The sequence below is a fragment of the Aulostomus chinensis genome, chromosome 18 (assembly GCF_037954235.1).
Source record: "Aulostomus chinensis isolate RoL2024-O1b breed Wild chromosome 18, RoL_Achi_v1.0, whole genome shotgun sequence".
In the NCBI taxonomy this organism is placed as follows: domain Eukaryota; kingdom Metazoa; phylum Chordata; class Actinopteri; order Syngnathiformes; family Aulostomidae; genus Aulostomus; species Aulostomus chinensis.
This window is the reverse complement of record NC_141337.1, coordinates 3474226-3490632: the sequence shown is the minus strand read 5'-3', so window position 1 is coordinate 3490632 and position 16407 is coordinate 3474226. Positions and strand designations below refer to the sequence as shown.

Below are 16407 nucleotides of genomic sequence, written 5' to 3'. Positions count from 1 at the left end.
TTACAAAAACAACGGGGGGGAAAAAAAAAGAAGCCATACAGCATAAATACATTTACAAATCGGCAAGAAAGTGACATCTAACATTTACTAGACAATATCTTGCACCTGTACTTAGGAATAGGCACCCGATTTCTACTGGGACGAATAACGCTCCTTCCTGCCGCCGCCGCGCGGGAATTCACATAAAATTCACGGCGGGGACGCCGTTCGGCGGCCGCGCAGTTACAGCTGAAGAAACACTTGATCACTAACACGTTCGTCGTCAAATTCGATTAAAAAAAAAAAAAGGGAAAAAAGAAGCAAAGTTTGCTAAAATGAGTAACAAGTTGAACTAAAACTAGGGGTCTGAATTACATTTACATTATCCCGATTATAGGTCACCTTAAAAGCCCTCCCACCCTCTGCCCCCCCCCCCCCCCCAAAAAAGTAAGGAGAAAGAGAAAAGGTTAATGAAAAAGAATCCCCCCCACCCACCCACCCTTGTCTGATGTTTGAGCTCCCCCTCCTGGTACGTACGTTACTCCATGTAGAAGAAAAACAAAAACAACGGCTCAAAGTGCTAATTGGATTCTTTCAGAGACAAATGAGGAGGAAGAGGAGGGCCTGGAAGAAGGGTGTGTGTGTGTGTGTGTGTGTGTGTGTGTGGGGTGGGGGGCCGTTCCATCGCTGTCCAACAGCAACCTCTATTGGCCAAAGAAAAGCCTGAACATCACTTTTGTTCTCCACCTCCAAAAAAAGGAAAAAGAAAAAATATAACAAAAGAAACACTGAACCCCCCCCCCCCCCCCCCTAGACAGCCCTCGTTCTTCCTCTGCTTCACCTGGCGGTCCACCAGAATGATTAAATCTGTTAATTTACATAATATATATTCTTATAAATATATATAATTATATATATGTATGGCCCTTATTGAGAGAGAACATGAGTTTCACATTGACACCAAAGTACCGTAATCTCTATACAGCCAAGTAGAAAGTGTTTCAGTGTTCAAGTGAGCTGGCAGCAGTCTGGTTACGTCACACTCATTCAACAAGTAACAAAACACCAAAGGAACACCGGCGAAGTCACCAACGCCTCGAGGTTCCTTCTTTTCCACTTTTTCCTGAGTAATACTTTTCACCTTGTAACAGACGATAACTTCTTCTTCTTTCTTGCTTTTTCTTGTATTTTTTTGTTTGTTTGTTTGTTTGTTAGTTGTTGTTTTTTTGTTTTTTTGCATTTTCAATTCTGGGCTTTTCCCCTGCCATCGTGGTTATTTCCATTATTTGTTTCTTAAATGTTAAGTTGATTGCTCAGAACACTTCAGCTCATTGGAGAAAAACAAAACAAAACAAAACAAAACAAACAAACAACGCACAAAAAAAAAAAAACCCATCCGCTGCTACTCTACGCTTATTTAAAACAAAAGAAGAAGAAGTACTTTCAGGTTGTGACTGATTGATGACCGGATCGAACGACAAGATTAAACAGCCAATACATTTTTAACTTAACAGATCCTTAAAAAAAAAAAAAAAAAAAAAAAAAAAAAATTGCATTTACAGGAAGCCTTCGCAGGCTTGATGTGGGAAGAGGAGTGGGCACAAAAACAACAGAGCGTCCGCATAGTTAAAATAAAGATGTCACTTAAAAAAAATAATAACAACGACAACAATAATAATAATAATAATAATAATAATAATAATAAAATAGGAGCACTAAAAAAAAAAAAAAAAAAAATTAGATAAAGACATCGACAGTGTTGTCTCCCTCTCAGGCTCTCATCTGTAGCTTTGGCTTGTTGGAGTTTTGGAACCTGTACTTACTGGCTCATTGACATCAGATAACAAACTACTATACCCTGAGAATTCAGACACAGACGTCCGTATCCTGTGGTCCACTTCCCCTCTAGAGTCAGTGCCATAAGACAAGCTGCGGTCGTCTGACTTGAACTGGGAGCCGAAGGCCTGAGCAAAGTTTTCTATCTGGTAGGAAGGCTTGGATGGGGCCAGGTCCTGCGAGGGGGCCAGAGGGAAAACCGTGGTGCCGTTCTTGACGGGCAGCTGGTCCTTCTGGCTGCTCAGGTCAGATGGGCTGATCTGGTAGGAAGACGGGGGAGTGGAGGAGTGCTGCTTCTCCATCTGGTCGGTGAGCTCCTGAGAAGGGGTGAGCTGCTGGTGTGTGGGGGCCTCCAGGCTGCTCAGGTGGAAGCTGTGCTGAGGGGAGGAGCCAGTCAGCATCGCAAAGTGAGACTTTGGCACAGAGGAGGACAGTGAAGGCGAGGCCACCGATGGGCCAAACCCACAATCCAGAGGGGAAGTAGTGTAGATGTTTTTGTCTGAGTAGAGGGGGTTGCCTGTATGGGAGGTGGTGAACGGCCCGGAGGAGGGGGGTCCGGGCCCCAGGGGGAAGCTGGCACTGTGGCTGGTGCGCTCCAATGCCTGCAGCAGGAAGCGGGAGTATTCATGCATCATGACAGACTTGTCTCCTGATGGGCTGGGGGTGTCAGTGTTGTGGTCAATGTCAGGACCATCAGCCGAGGGGGGGTGTAGCTCCACATGCTGGTCACTGATGTCAAAGTGTAGGTCGTGGTGCGAGCCGTCGGGTTTCTGGGCGTAGTGATCCAGGAGGCTCTGCAGCACCTCGTCCGGGATCCCCGACTTGTCAAGATTCAGAGGTGCGTCACTGTCCATCACGCTGGAGACCACGCCCTGAATAACAGACGGCTGGGAAGACAAAAGGGAGACGCCGACGTCGTATTCGCTGCCGGTCCCTCCTGCCACCGGAGGCCCTGATGTGTTTGCATTGCTTGCTGCGTGAAGGTAGCGTCTCTTCTTGAGAAACTGCATGGCATCGTCGTAGTTGCTGCTGGTGGGGCCCACTTTAGCCCCATTACCCTGCATGAGGCCGAGGCCATCCAAGCCCCCGCCCTGCTCCAGCGGGCCAGCTTTGGCCTCTCCCAGACCCTCTTTATCGAGGCTTTTGCGATTGGCCTTCTTGAATGCCATCTTTGGAGCTCGGCCATGGTGGCCCTGCTGCATGCTGGGTCCTGGCTCAGTGGAGGAGGACACCGTTTGATTCTCCATGGCGTATTGGTGGATGCTGTAGCCTCCAGATACAGCACCAGGAATGTGCAGTACCCTCACCCCCGCTGATGCTGCGCCTCCTGCGTCCCCCTTTTTCTTCTTGCGCTCTCCTCCTTCACCTTTGGACCGTCCCCTCTTTCTCCCAGTACCCCCTGTGTTTCCCTGAGTGATTCCATAGCTGCCATGTCCAATGTCCACACAACCCAGGTCCATCATCCCAGGATCCAGCCCCTTCCTTATGACTTCTCCACAGGTTCGCTTGTGCTTAAGCAATCGGTCTGTCCTAGAAAAATACTGAAGAAGACACCAGACGTTTTTATTCTTGAAGGCAAATGACAACGGGATCTTGATATAATTTGCAAGAATCACACCAGAAACCCAATAAACCGTCCTGAGAGGGAAACAAAAGCAGCTCACTGACCTGTTGGCAAGTCTCACATCTGTAGGGCTTTTCTCCGCTGTGCGTCCTCTTGTGCCTCTCCATGTGGTACTTCTGAATGAATCGCATGTTACACTGATCACAGCTGAATGGCTTCTCTCCTGATGTAATGAAACAGCAACGCTCCAGGTCAGTTTTGTTCCGGTTCACCGGAACCACAAGGTGACTCATCGTGGTTTGCGTGTTGCCCTCGGGGGAAACAAACGATAGTTGCTTGTCACTCACCACTGTGGATTTTCTCATGTCGCTGGAGAAGGTACTTCTGGATGAAGCTCATGTTGCACTGGCTGCATCTGAAGGGTCTTTCCCCTGAAACAAATATATATAAACACATGGTTACAGCGGCCACGCGGGGTCATTTCCCCCTCTGTGACAGTTACCCTGGACTAACAAGGGATTCGGGAAAACAGAACAAACAAGCATCAATATAAGGCAAAGCAATCACTGTAATAATAGCTTTGTTAATTGGTTTTATAAGGAATTTTACAGTAAAAATTCTTCAATTACCAGAAGGGTTATTTCATGGCTATAACACAGTTGGTGTGTTGAAGAGGAATTTATAGATGTTGGATGCATCATCAGTCTCAATAGATACAGTGATCGACAGCACATGACCAGCAGCTGATGGTCCACTTATAAAATCAATTTTTTACATCAATGAACTGGCGGCAGCAATTATCATGTGACAGCTGATCATTGAGGCACAAACGGGACCAATTAGATGAAATAAAGAGATTCAGAGGGTCTCAAATGAGGACACCAGAGCTGCAGTGACCCAGAACCCGGAGGAGTAGAACCTTGTGTCAGGGCCAAAACCAAAGCAACAATGAAACCCAGAAAAGCGCGTTTCCATAGAACTGTACAGACCATGACTCATCAGAGCTGAACCTAATGAAGCTGAGTTTATATCCCAACTACTAAGTTGTTGCAATGAATGCCAATAAAACCAAAGTCAGCAGGAAATTGAACCAGAACAGACGACAAGAGCAGTAGGAGCAAAATGAAAGTCTCGCATGGCTACGGTTACATTTCAGCGCTACATGAATCATGCGCAAATGATGCAGACAGAAAATATGTGATAAAACTTTTGGATGCCCGTACCTGTGTGAATGAGAACGTGTCTGCGTAGGTGATAGGAGCTTCTGAAGGATGCGTTGCAGTGCTCGCAGATGTGAGGCTTGGTTCCTGGGGACAGGCTGCCTCCATCTGCATCCAGCATCATTGATTGCTGCAGAAAACACCAGGGGGTCACATTCTGTCTTCAGGTCCCATGATCATGCACAAGTCCTAGGAGCATGATGTTTAAGACGGATGCCGGGACGTCACAAGAACCCAGTCAGTACCAAGTCCAGGCATAAATTCGGAGTACCAACAGGTCTGCTTGTGAGTTTGTGGACAAAAAAAAAAAAACCCTCAGCGAGACAATGGAAACATTGTTAGCGATGGTGCGAGACGGCGAGCATTCCTGAAGCTTGAATCAGTTCTGCTGGCGTTTCACCGCGACACTCTTATTGATTTATTAGATCAGTAATGATTTAGTTTTATGAAATGTTGAATTTCCCTGATACAGACGACACAGCGTCTGGAATAGCGGCATTCCTGCTGATATGCATACAGAAGGAGGATCAGGGGTTTGCTACAATCAGACGTTGCCAAGTGTTTCACCAGTGTGGAAAGGGGTTGGACAATACAGCATCTGACGTGGCGATCGCAGCCTGGAGGCTCGCCTATTGTCTGTCTCCCTAAACGACTCAACAGACTTCCAGTTTTTATCCAGCCAGTGATCCGTCGCTGCTGATCTACATAACTGAGTGTGCCAGAACTCAAAAGGTCCACATACGACTACATTCACATGCATAAATATATGACAAACCTTTGCCTCGCTTCGCTTCTTTCTCGGCCTACCATCCTGTCCATCACCATTTGACCTTCGGCCTTTTCTCCCAGTGGGCTCCTTTCCAAACTGACTTGGCAGCTGTGAGGATGACAAAGGGAGAGGGTGAGGCCGTGAGAGCCAGCCACGACAAGGAAATCACCTAATTGAAGGTTAAGGGCCTTCACTCTGAAACCATGACGGGGGGAAAAAAACAAATCATGTTTGTTGTTTGTGCAAACAAACAAACAAAAAAAAACCACACAAACAAATGCGATCGTGTTCGGATGCTGGGAAGTAAGTGAGATGAGCTGCCTGTTGGCGGAATGACAAAGCCCTAAATTTATGGCCCTCCTGTGGATAAGTGACCTATAATTCACTGTGAGAGCTTTTCATCGACGATTCTAACTGAAACGCACAAACTTCAGTGCTCAGGTATTAAAATGAGAATACAAAGCGATTCCTCTGGACTGGACTTGATCACAATCTAATTAGCGAGGAAGAGAGTGGGGTTTTCTGACCCCTTCTTTGTTCTGTCTGTTTGCTCGCCGGCTCTGCTGGTCCTTCCCCAGTTAAAATGCTGCCATATGGAGATGAGCGAGCTAAAGGCAGGTGCACCTGCTGTTCTCAGAATCAGAGCAATTTTAAGGCCAAAAACTACACACACACACACACACACACACACACACACACAAAATCATAGACAAAAAAAAAAGCTGTAGGTGTGACACTGAGGGCAACAACTTGGAAAAACACTGAATAACGGGGTTTACATCATCACATCGACTGCTGTTTCAAGAATAAAAATAATCACGCGTCTGATGAAATTTCAAGCAGAATATTGCCTCTGAATGGACTATTACACAAAATCCGCAGACAACAAAATATTCAGTTTTTCGGGGGTACTTGCAGGGAGAGTCCTGTGACCTCTGATGACTGGCTATTGTTGTGAGTGTGTGGATGTGTGCGTTTCTATTTGAATGAACACAAAAGACGTCTGAAATGAAGTGCAAGCTCAAACAAGACAGCTGTGTCCTTGCCAAGATGTTTTCATTCATGCTAAGCCTGGATGACATCACCCTTTAAGCCAGAAAGAAAAAGAAAAAGGGGGGGGGAGACGGGGGACTCATTTATTATTGGATCTCAAGCTGTCTGTAGATTTATGTCACCATAACAAGTTTGACATAAACTCCTCCCCCTGCGCCCTTCCTTTCTCAGACTATAAAATATGGCTGGCTGACATGAAGGAGCTGTTTCTGCAGAAAAATTGACTCGAGCGTATTGAGGATTCGATCTTCATAGATTCCTTTCTTTTACATCTGGATGCTTATGAATGAATGAATGACTTTACGTTGTTCACCTCAACACAACAAGTGAGGATTGCGACGAATGGAATCATGCACAGAAATAAAAGCCGACTAATATCATAATTTGACTGAAGCGCAGAGGTACAAGACGGCACTGGCCTCCTTTACTAAAACTAACTTTTAACGTATTTAGACTTTTTTTTTTTTTTTTGAACGAAAATGTAACCAATGGCCGTGCGTAGAACGAGAACGTTCACTCATCTGTGCGGCCTGGGCTGTTACCGCCAGCCAAACATTCAACAGACACAGTTAGCGGCCAGTTTTGGAGTTGTGGACCCTGCTAGTTCTGGCAGAAGCAGGTACGGAGCGAAACCTGAGCGAGGGGAGAGCTGAAGTTGGGCCTGAACACGCAGGTCAACAAGCGTTTGCCAATAAGATCAACAAGTGTTTGCTCAGGCTGAGGCCCGGTGTGGGTGACGAGTCCCAGGGACCAGGGTCCTCACTACACCTGACAGGTTTGAAGTACAGTAAAGCATTAAAAACTACAATATTCAAGAACTAGATACATTTTTTTTTTTAAAGAAAAGGAAACAATCCTGTTTTCTCTCCCATACGCACGCGCAGTTATTTTATTTCGCCTGGTCAATGACAACAGTGACAGCCACGGAACATGAAATTGTAACACACGATTCTCATTCCTTTTCATTTTACTAATTGAGAGTAAAATCCGTGGACGAATAACACTGCAACGACAAGATGAAACACTTGCTAATTTGTTGTAACATCCAGGCCGCTCCAATTCTAATTTCCACATTGTTTTGGCTCTATTTTAGGCTGGATGGAGGAAACATCCCATTATTCAGAAGGTGGTTCATTCTTTTCATAAATGTGTGTCTGTGCTTGTTTCCGTTCCATCCTGGTTCATTTAGATTCAAGCCCACGTTCCGTTTGAATACAGGTACCGGACTGGAATTCACACCTGTGACCGAAGAACTCAGACTGAGACTGAAAGGCGTCACTGGTAGAAATGATCAACTGACAATTTGTCACATGACTCAGGTTCACACTCTCTCCGCTCCTTAATGGTCATCGGAGGAGCTTAGCAGTGTCTCTGGAGACGTGACTGCTGCTCACGTCGTGTTTCAGCGCTACTCACGTTGCCCATGTTGAGGTCATGCACCAGCAGGTTCTGGTTGTTACCCACTGTCACCTCCAGCAGCTCTGTGCTCTTTCCCAGCCCTCCCGGGTACAACGGCAGGCGGTAATCGTGCTCCGACAGCTTCTCCTGCTTGATGCCCATGGAGTGAACATAGTCTCCCACCCCCCCACACCCCAAGCTGCCACCCTGAGCACCCATGCTGCAGTCAGGCGAGTCACGCTCCTTCTTTAAGATCATTTCCTGCGGTGGAAGGTCCTGCATGACGGACTGGGCAGCCAACCGGGTGAAGCTGGTCACAGGGGGGAGGTGGCTGAACATTATCATGCTATGGCCGAAATTGGAGTCCATACTCCCGTTGGAGCGCAGGAATTCATTTCCTATTTTGTCCTGGATGATGCTCATGGTGAATGCTGGTGGGCAGGAAAACTACGGGCTACCAATGAGAGTCATCCTGCAAGAAAAATAACAACCAATGTTTAAACTGGTATCGTGTCAACATTCTCCTACAAGCAGCCAGTTCATGTCAGAATCATGGCCAATAGCAACATTTACCAGCATCTAAAGTATATCCATTAAAGCCATCTTATATGATACTGACTTCTTAAATCATACACAAAAACACATCACGGCAAGAAATTGAAAAACATTAAATCATAAATCAAATTTGCAACATTGTTTCCTGAGCAAACAAGACGGCAAAACTCTCAACTCGTACAGATATACATTTTTTTTTTAAAAAGACCGATATCTATAGATATCGATGACATACATGCTGATATTATGGTACGACCCAAACAGTCAACAGACAACAATTACACAGCCAGTTAAACTCAGTCTTCAGGAATCAGTGTCACCGTCCCTGATCTCACAACTGGGTGCTTAGTTGGATTAAATCTGATGATTTGTGGGTCAACAAAAGGCTACAGTCTGGGATATACAACACACAGATACAAGCAGATATAAAGTACAGCATTCTCTCTGGGTGATTACAGCATGTGTGTGTGTGTGTGTGTGTGTGTAGAATATTTTACAGGTCAAAAAAGGTCAGTGTGACAGCAAGACAACATGAAATGAGGAATGGAAGGATTCTAGTTGAGTGTTAATCTGTGTGATGGGCCTGTCTGACCCAGTCATCCTATTTACATGCAGCTTATCTGCCAATGAGAGTGCACACAGACCCGGTTAGAAGGACCAGTTGTGTAATTATGTCGTTTTATAGTGGCTCAGATTGCAAGTCGCATTGTCCAGGCTGGTGACGTAACATGTAATAACTGAATAAGCAGCGACGGAGTGTAACTGACTGGGTTATTTAAGGTGAAGCATTGATTTAACTCCTGGGCAGCTACATGGATTTATTCTAAACAATTAGCTTCTAGCAGCGCATCCGGCTAATGAATGCTATCTGACTGCTGCCAAATGCCTCCAGCTTGGTCCGCTAACGGCAGTGCTCTGCTAATAATAATTATAAAAAAAGGCTACTTTTTTGAAAAAAAATCTGAAACACTACTTTAACACATTTCACCTGACTTAATAACGCCGTGAATGGGGCGTTGGCGTACTTTCCAATAACTAACCACGCTTGTTTCGCGATGCAATTAGCTACCTAGCTAAAGCATTTGGCTAACCACTCTTGCGGGGGCCCCCTTCTTTGTGATGCGGGATCAGGCAATAATTAATATGGCCAAGCAATATCGGCAGCACATCCCCACCAATGACCGTTACACCACCCGAATCTGGGCAGGAAAAAAAACTACAAACCAGGGCGCGGGGCTGCTTGGTGCTTTAACAGCGCGTTAATAAAGTTAGTTCGGTACTTTTTCCCCCCCTGATTAAATAAAAGAGCACCGCTATCAATGTGGCGTCACAAGACAAACAGAACCCGCGAGCTCGAGGCGAGGAAAGGAAGAAAAAAAAAAACCAACCAAAAAATCCACAAACAATCACCACCGTAAACCACCGTAAACCTCCGAAATAAACATCTTACAGATTTGATTTCAAGATTTGCAGGTTTTCTCCGAGTCGGTGGCTTCGTTCCCCAGACGGGAGAACCGACCGTAAGTGATGGAGCGACAACACGGGCATGACCCATAACAAACGGCCCGTACAACTCCGGCGAACAATGATGCTGCCCCGATTAGCCGAGGCGGCTAACTTAGCAGGCTAGCTCGGCAGGCTGAACTAGCAGGCTAACTTAGCAGGCTAACTAGCCGTAACGTACGTTGGTGTGCTGCGCTTTGTTGTCTGTCCCGTGCGGGAAGTTTTAACCGCTAAACCGGACGACTTCCCCCGCCGAACTCCGACTTGATAAAATTATCTTACCGGTGCATGACCACGACCTGCCGGTTCGGCTCGTGTAGTTCGCCCTCAGCTGTCCGTTTAGAAATCTAGAGCCAAAACATTGTTCTCCCGCAGCAGCTGGGCTCTTCCATCTTGCCTCGGCGCAGGGGATTCTGGGTCCCACTGGAGGACGAGTCCTCGAAACACACGCACGCACACACACACACAGGTTTGCATAGCTATCCTTATTAGGACAGTCCATTGACTTCCAATCATGTGAATATCCTAACCCCAGCCCTAATCTTCATCCTAACCCTAACCAATTGATACCTAACCTCAACCTCAAGCTAACCGCAATCTACACCGTCACTCTAACTTTGACCAGGTGTTCATAAATTAAGTTCTGCCGCATTAAGGACCGGTCTTTAGTCCCCTTGAGGACTAGGGGTCCTGTTTAGGGTAGTGTTTATACCAAAAAATGTCTCCAAAAGATAACAACAACCAAGTACACACATACACACACACACATTCCATGAAATCTCAAGTTTTATAATAGAAGCGAAAAGGATTTTTTTTCTTTTAAGCTTTTATTTTAGAATTTTTTTCTAATTTTATCAGCACAGGCAGTTGAGGAGGAAATCATATCCAGCTTGGGGGGGGGGGGGGGGGGGGTAGAACTGCTGTGATTCAAGGATGATCCAGTAAACTCTGTCACACGTAATTTTCCTAAAGGCAACTGGTTTTTAAACAGGGTTTCCACACTCCACTGGTTTATTACCAGTGCAGGCCACTAACAGCTTTTCGTTTATTTCAGCCGTCCGAGGAAAAGATGCTTTTGTCTCTGCAGTTCACAGTGTCTGGTACAGAAAATCTGCTCTTCCTCAGGTATAAACCTGCAACTCACTACAGCCGGAAAAACAAAACTGGAATCTTCACCGGTCCAGCAGCGGTGGAGTGGAGATGGAATTCCTCGATCCCTTAAAAAAAAAAAAAAAACAACAACAACAACTTACTAGCGTGCTCAAAACCAAGATTGTCACAAAGATTCTTCTCTGGTTTCTGTCTTGTTATGAACTTTTTCTACTTTAATAATTGTAATTTTCAAAGGGGGAGGGGTTGGGGCTCCTTGTAAGGCGGTGGCGAATGAACCAAATTCAACGTCTAAGAGCCCATCAATCAGGCCTTGCACCCCCCAAAACACACACACACACACACACACACACACACACACATTCCTGATTGCCTTTGCTAATGAACTAATTAATTCAGCAGAAGCTAATTGAATGCAGGCTGTAATGGAAAAAAAAATTTTAAAAGGGGTCAGCTGGTGCATTTTTGATGTCCCCTCACCTCCTCTCAGACATCCGTGATGACGAGCAGAAATCGTTGAAATCCTCTCGCCGCGTTTAAATATGAATGACGACGCTTGGCTGATGGGTTTCAGCTGAAGAGCGGCGATCCAAATTTGAAATAATGGATTTATTCTGGATAAACAGAATTAATCTTTCTTTTCTTTTCTTTTTTTTAACAACCTGCGTGTACTGTACATGAGAGGCGACGTCAGAGGGAACCTAAGGGAGGACAGACGTGGAATCCTGTGGGGATAGGAGGCGAAGGCGCGCAGCCTCATCTGAATGTCGTTACTGTCATCATTGATTTGATTATTTACACTCTCCTTCCCATACGTGGAGGATCAAGCAGCTGCAGCCTACACACGAGCTATAGGTGTGTTTTATTATCTCTTTTGATTTGCTGACGTAGGCGCGTGCGTTGTGTTCATGATTGAGGGTTTTTTTTTTTTAGATGTGAAAGCACGAGTTTGTGCTGTGGGGTTTTAACTTGACCTCCTGGCAAAATAAAGGTCAATAATAATAATAATAATAATAATAATAATAAAGTGCATCACTGATTAACTGAGATCTTCAGCGTCTTTCTTTTTGACTCAACTCAAACCCAAACCTAGCAAACACGCACCCCCACGTCAACAACCTTGCCAAGACTATCAGGATCATCCCAGTCGTACCTGTCAGTCCAAGCTGAGGGGAAGAAGTGTCAGCGTGGGGCTCAGCTTCCCCTCGGCTCCTCCAATCAGCTCGGCTGCACCAACCTGAAGGTCAGAAATGTCAGAACTCCGACGCTTCCAAGTCATGTACTGTAAACAACCCCCCCCCCCTAAAAAAAAAGACAAAATATGACACCGATGGATATCAACTCCTGGCTCTTCATTAATAATTCAGCCGGCGCGGCGTCTTTGCCCCCCCCCCCCCCCCTCCCCCACAACCCATCCCAACTTCGCATGAATCAAATTTGGATGTTCCATTTTCCTCCTCGTCCAATTGTGGAAAAACACGAACCAAGGAAGAGTGAGAAAACATGACAGGGTCTTCGCCCCGGAGTACCTCTGGGCTCAGGCCCTAACAAGTTTTTGGTGGTGGGTTGTGTAGGTCTGAATCCAGCTCTCTGGGAAAGTCTGATGCCTGGCAGATGGCGGAGCGTCGCCGTCTATTCCTCAGTTCTCTGGAGGATCGAAGCTGGATGTGACGTCCCTCTGCTCAGGCACAAGCAGTGGGATTCCTACCGGGGGGGACTGTCAAATCTGGCTGGTTACTTCGTGACGTTGGGTGGTTTCTCTAACATCATCAGGTCCGGTGCAGGCTGGGATGATTCCGCCGCCAAGAAACTGAACAATGAACTTCTTTTGTCAGGGTTGTAGCATTGTAAGGGTAGTTTTTCAACAGATGGTCTGTGGCCCCCCCGGTGGTCTGTGAAGGCATTCAAGGTGGTCCCTGACTGCATTCAACCCGAACTATCACACTTGTCCCTCAAAGTCCAGTCCAGGTTCCCGGCCATGGAAGGGTTGGTACAGATGGGCTGCACGCGCTCAGTGCAGAACGTGACTATGACGTAACCTGGCGGCTCAGGGGACCAACTGCAGTGGTGCGACATGGACAATAAAATACTCAGCTAATCGCTAGTTATTGTTTGGGCCATTTCTTTCAGAGGAACCAACCCCCTGGTTCCAGAGGACCCCACTGAGCACCGACTAATGTTAGCTATCGCTAGCTCAGCTATGCTACGGGGGCGCAAACTTGTCAGCTCCCAGGAAAGAGTGCAGGACTCAGCGATGAGGTAAGCGTGCTGAGGTCAGGTCAGGCCCGAGGCAGAATGAGTGCAGGCCGGCGGCGACAATCTGGGTCAGAGCAAGGCCAAGTGCGACGGCGGTGGACACGATGAGTCACAGTCAGTCTCAGACTGAGGTGAACGTATCTGACATTCCATCACCCGACCAGCTCATCGGTCTATCAAGACATTCCTGAAAACAAACTTGGGAGAATTCTGCCTTTTGTGAGAAGACGTGTTGGTTTTGTACGAGGAGGGAAAAACAATAACAGTGAAGCAAAATTCAAAAGCAGCAGACGCGCGTGCAATGGAGCGCCTTGACGTGTCCTGCTGCTGCAGCTGGGATACGATCCGACTGCGAAATGTTTCAGCAGCAACAGCACAGGAGGTCCACACCAACACGACGGCAAGTGGACACAACGTCTTCTTTTGCTCTTTTTCAGTGTTTTGTCATCTTTTTAAAAAAGCGTGCATTACTCCTTCATGGGAACTCTCTGTAAAGCATCTCTTTGGTTTCATGTGTGGTGTCCCCTGCAGGTGGAAAGGTGAAATGCACTCACTTGACAACTCTTGACAATCTGGGAAAATGAGGAAAAACAGCACAGGGTAACAACTGCGCTCTCCTCCACATGAGAGCTAAAGTGTTTGGTTTTGACTGAATCTGCCTGGGGGGGGGGGGGGGGGGTGTTACTCTACTGTTGTCACGTCGAAGGCTGTAATTTGTGGTGCCGTTGAACCGTCGCGGGTTAAACTGACAGGTGGCAGTCATATTTTGTCAGTCCCATTAACCTCTCAGTATGCAACCCTGGAGGGTTCAACACAACTGCAATTAACAGCCTCCAAAGTGACAAGTGAAATAAATAAAAACCTCTTGAACGGATTTGATTAAAAACCTGAACGTTGGGACGATGACGGGCGGGTGGTTTGGTAGAACTGCAGCAGCAGATGAGCGTGTCAGTCTGCTTCTGGTGAAGTGACTGAGAACCGCCGAGGTTTGGTTGTTGAACAAAGTCTATTTGCTCATTGAAACGCAGTTTTACCAAAAAAAAAAAAAAAAATCCCGAATGAGTCATTTAAGAATGAAAATGAAAAATGAAAGAATGGGGGGGGGGGGGGGCAATAAGACTTTAAAGATGCAGGACAACCACGAGTGTGGGGTTGATCGTGCTGCTTCTACAAACCCAGGACGCCACAGCAGCTGCAGGGACCGGCTGGTTTCAGGATGATGCAGATTTAAGACTGAAAACAGGAACTGAATGTGGTTTATGTTTGTTCATTTACAAGAAAAACTGAAAATAATTAAAACAATTTTTTTAAAGTAAATTGTGCGTTTTTTATATTTTCTGATGCTATTTTGTGGCGGAGCACGAGGTCCACACGCACGTCCAAACCAAAACAGGGCAGGAGCCGGAAGAAACACGGAACCATACTTGGGTTTGTTTTTTTGCACGGTGCCGATAAAACGAACTGAATAGTGGAGCCCTGTTGGTGTTTCTTCTTCCTTGCCGATGCACAGCGAACAACTCCTTGATGATCACGTTCCTTTCCTTTGCCGACACTTTCAAAGCTGCAGCTGCGAAGGATTGTGGGACGACAGAATTTCCTTCTTTTTTCACATCGGTCAGTCCCAGTTTGCCCTACAAGCGACAATAAACCCATGTTCTGCAGTATTGCACCATAATACAGGCAACCCAGCCAGTTTCACCCTCATCTAAGACTTACTTAGCCAAACCAACACACACGGTTCTCCCAGGAGTTTGCAGGATCTTTGATAAGTCCTTAATTTGCGTGATGATTCACGCTTGCGATCCTTTCATCTGTTGTTTTTCCAATTAGCAGCACAGCTCACAGCCAGACACCAGCTCAGAGCTATGCTATTGATTTCTTTGCATAACTGAAGGTGCGTAGTGATTATTCTCACAGTCTGAAAGACTTCTCCTGCTTTAAAAAAAAAAAAAAGGCAGAATTGAGAGAAAATAACTCAGATGTTCCGAACACGGAGACCCGGCGACTCTGGAAAACAAATGAGCCACTGATGAGTCTCTGACACGGTCGAACATTTCAATTTATCTCTCCGCTTTGTCTCCTAAAAGCAAGTAAACAAAGACGGCAAACTTCTGAAAAAAAAACAAAACCCAGACTCCAGATTGAGTCCATCACATCATTTATTGGTGGAGTGTTTAAAATACCATGTGGAAGAAAAGCGAGGGAGCACTTCATCAATAAGTGATGCCACGGAGCGGTTTTGGAGTGCAGCGCTCTTCCGCATCACAACTAATTCTGGGTTTCGACATTTAATTGTGAGTCTGAATGAAAATAAATAAATAAATAAACACTTCAAAAACAAATACCAGCTTAAACAAAGAGCTTGTAGACAAACGTGTAATTGTGCTCTCGTTCTTCCTCCAATATCAGGCCCAGCTTCGTGTTCCGAATCAATAAAACCACAGTAAAAGAGCCATGAATTTTGATCCTTTCCTCAGAGTCCCTGGGGAGAAAAGCCCACAAATCCTCCACAGCAGGAGCCGCCAATGAGTGGATCAATGAAAGGAGACGCAGGGAAACAAAAAGCAGAGGCACAGATTTAAAACTGACATTTTATATATATATATATGTACATATATATATATATATATATGGTTCGAGTCCCGGCTCAGGCACGGGATCTTTCTGTGTGAGTCTCCATGTTCTCCCTGTTCCTGCTGGGTTCTCTCTGGTACTCCAGCTTCCTCCACAGTCCAAAGACATGCAATTTGGGGACGAGGCTGATTGATACTCTAAATTGACCGTAGGTGTGACTGTGAGTGTGAATGGTTGTTTGTCTCTCTATGTTGGCCCTGTGATGGACTTGCGACCTGTCCAGGGTGAACCCCGCCTCTCACCCGATGACGCTAGGATAGGCTCCACCCCCCCGCGACCCTTAATGTGTAGGAATAAGCGGAAGATGACGATGGATATATATATATATATATATATATATATATATATATATATATATGTGTGTGTGTGTGTGTATATATACATATACATGTGTGTATATATACATATACATATACATACACACACACACACACACACACACATATATATATATATATATACATATACATATACATACACACACACACACACACACACACATATATATATATATGTCATCTACTTATAAT

General features: G+C 45.8%; 1 protein-coding gene across 1 annotated transcript; it reads right to left on the bottom strand.

Annotated features, from left to right (window-relative positions):
• Positions 1-489: 489 nt before the first annotated feature.
• On the bottom strand, positions 490-10402 carry LOC147244707 (zinc finger protein 281-like). Its single transcript, XM_086185630.1, has 7 exons — positions 10160-10402; positions 7838-8291; positions 5375-5476; positions 4603-4729; positions 3727-3810; positions 3484-3602; positions 490-3356 (listed from the first exon to the last, which is right to left on the bottom strand). The coding sequence occupies exons 2-7, from the start codon at positions 8240-8242 to the stop codon at positions 1758-1760; spliced, it is 2436 nt and encodes an 811-aa protein (XP_086041756.1). The 5' UTR covers positions 8243-8291; positions 10160-10402; the 3' UTR covers positions 490-1757.
• Between the last annotated feature and the right edge of the window lie 6005 nt (positions 10403-16407).

Coding starts and splice junctions, on each gene's coding strand:
- LOC147244707 (XM_086185630.1), bottom strand. CDS start 8,242: ATGAGCATCATCCAGGACAAAATAGGAAATGAATTCCTGCGCTCCAAC. Junction 4,730..5,374: donor AGAAGCGAAGCGAGGCAAAG/GTTTGTCATATA, acceptor TGTTTTCTGCAG/CAATCAATGATGCTGGATGC. Junction 3,603..3,726: donor ACATGAGAAAATCCACAGTG/GTGAGTGACAAG, acceptor TCATTACATCAG/GAGAGAAGCCATTCAGCTGT.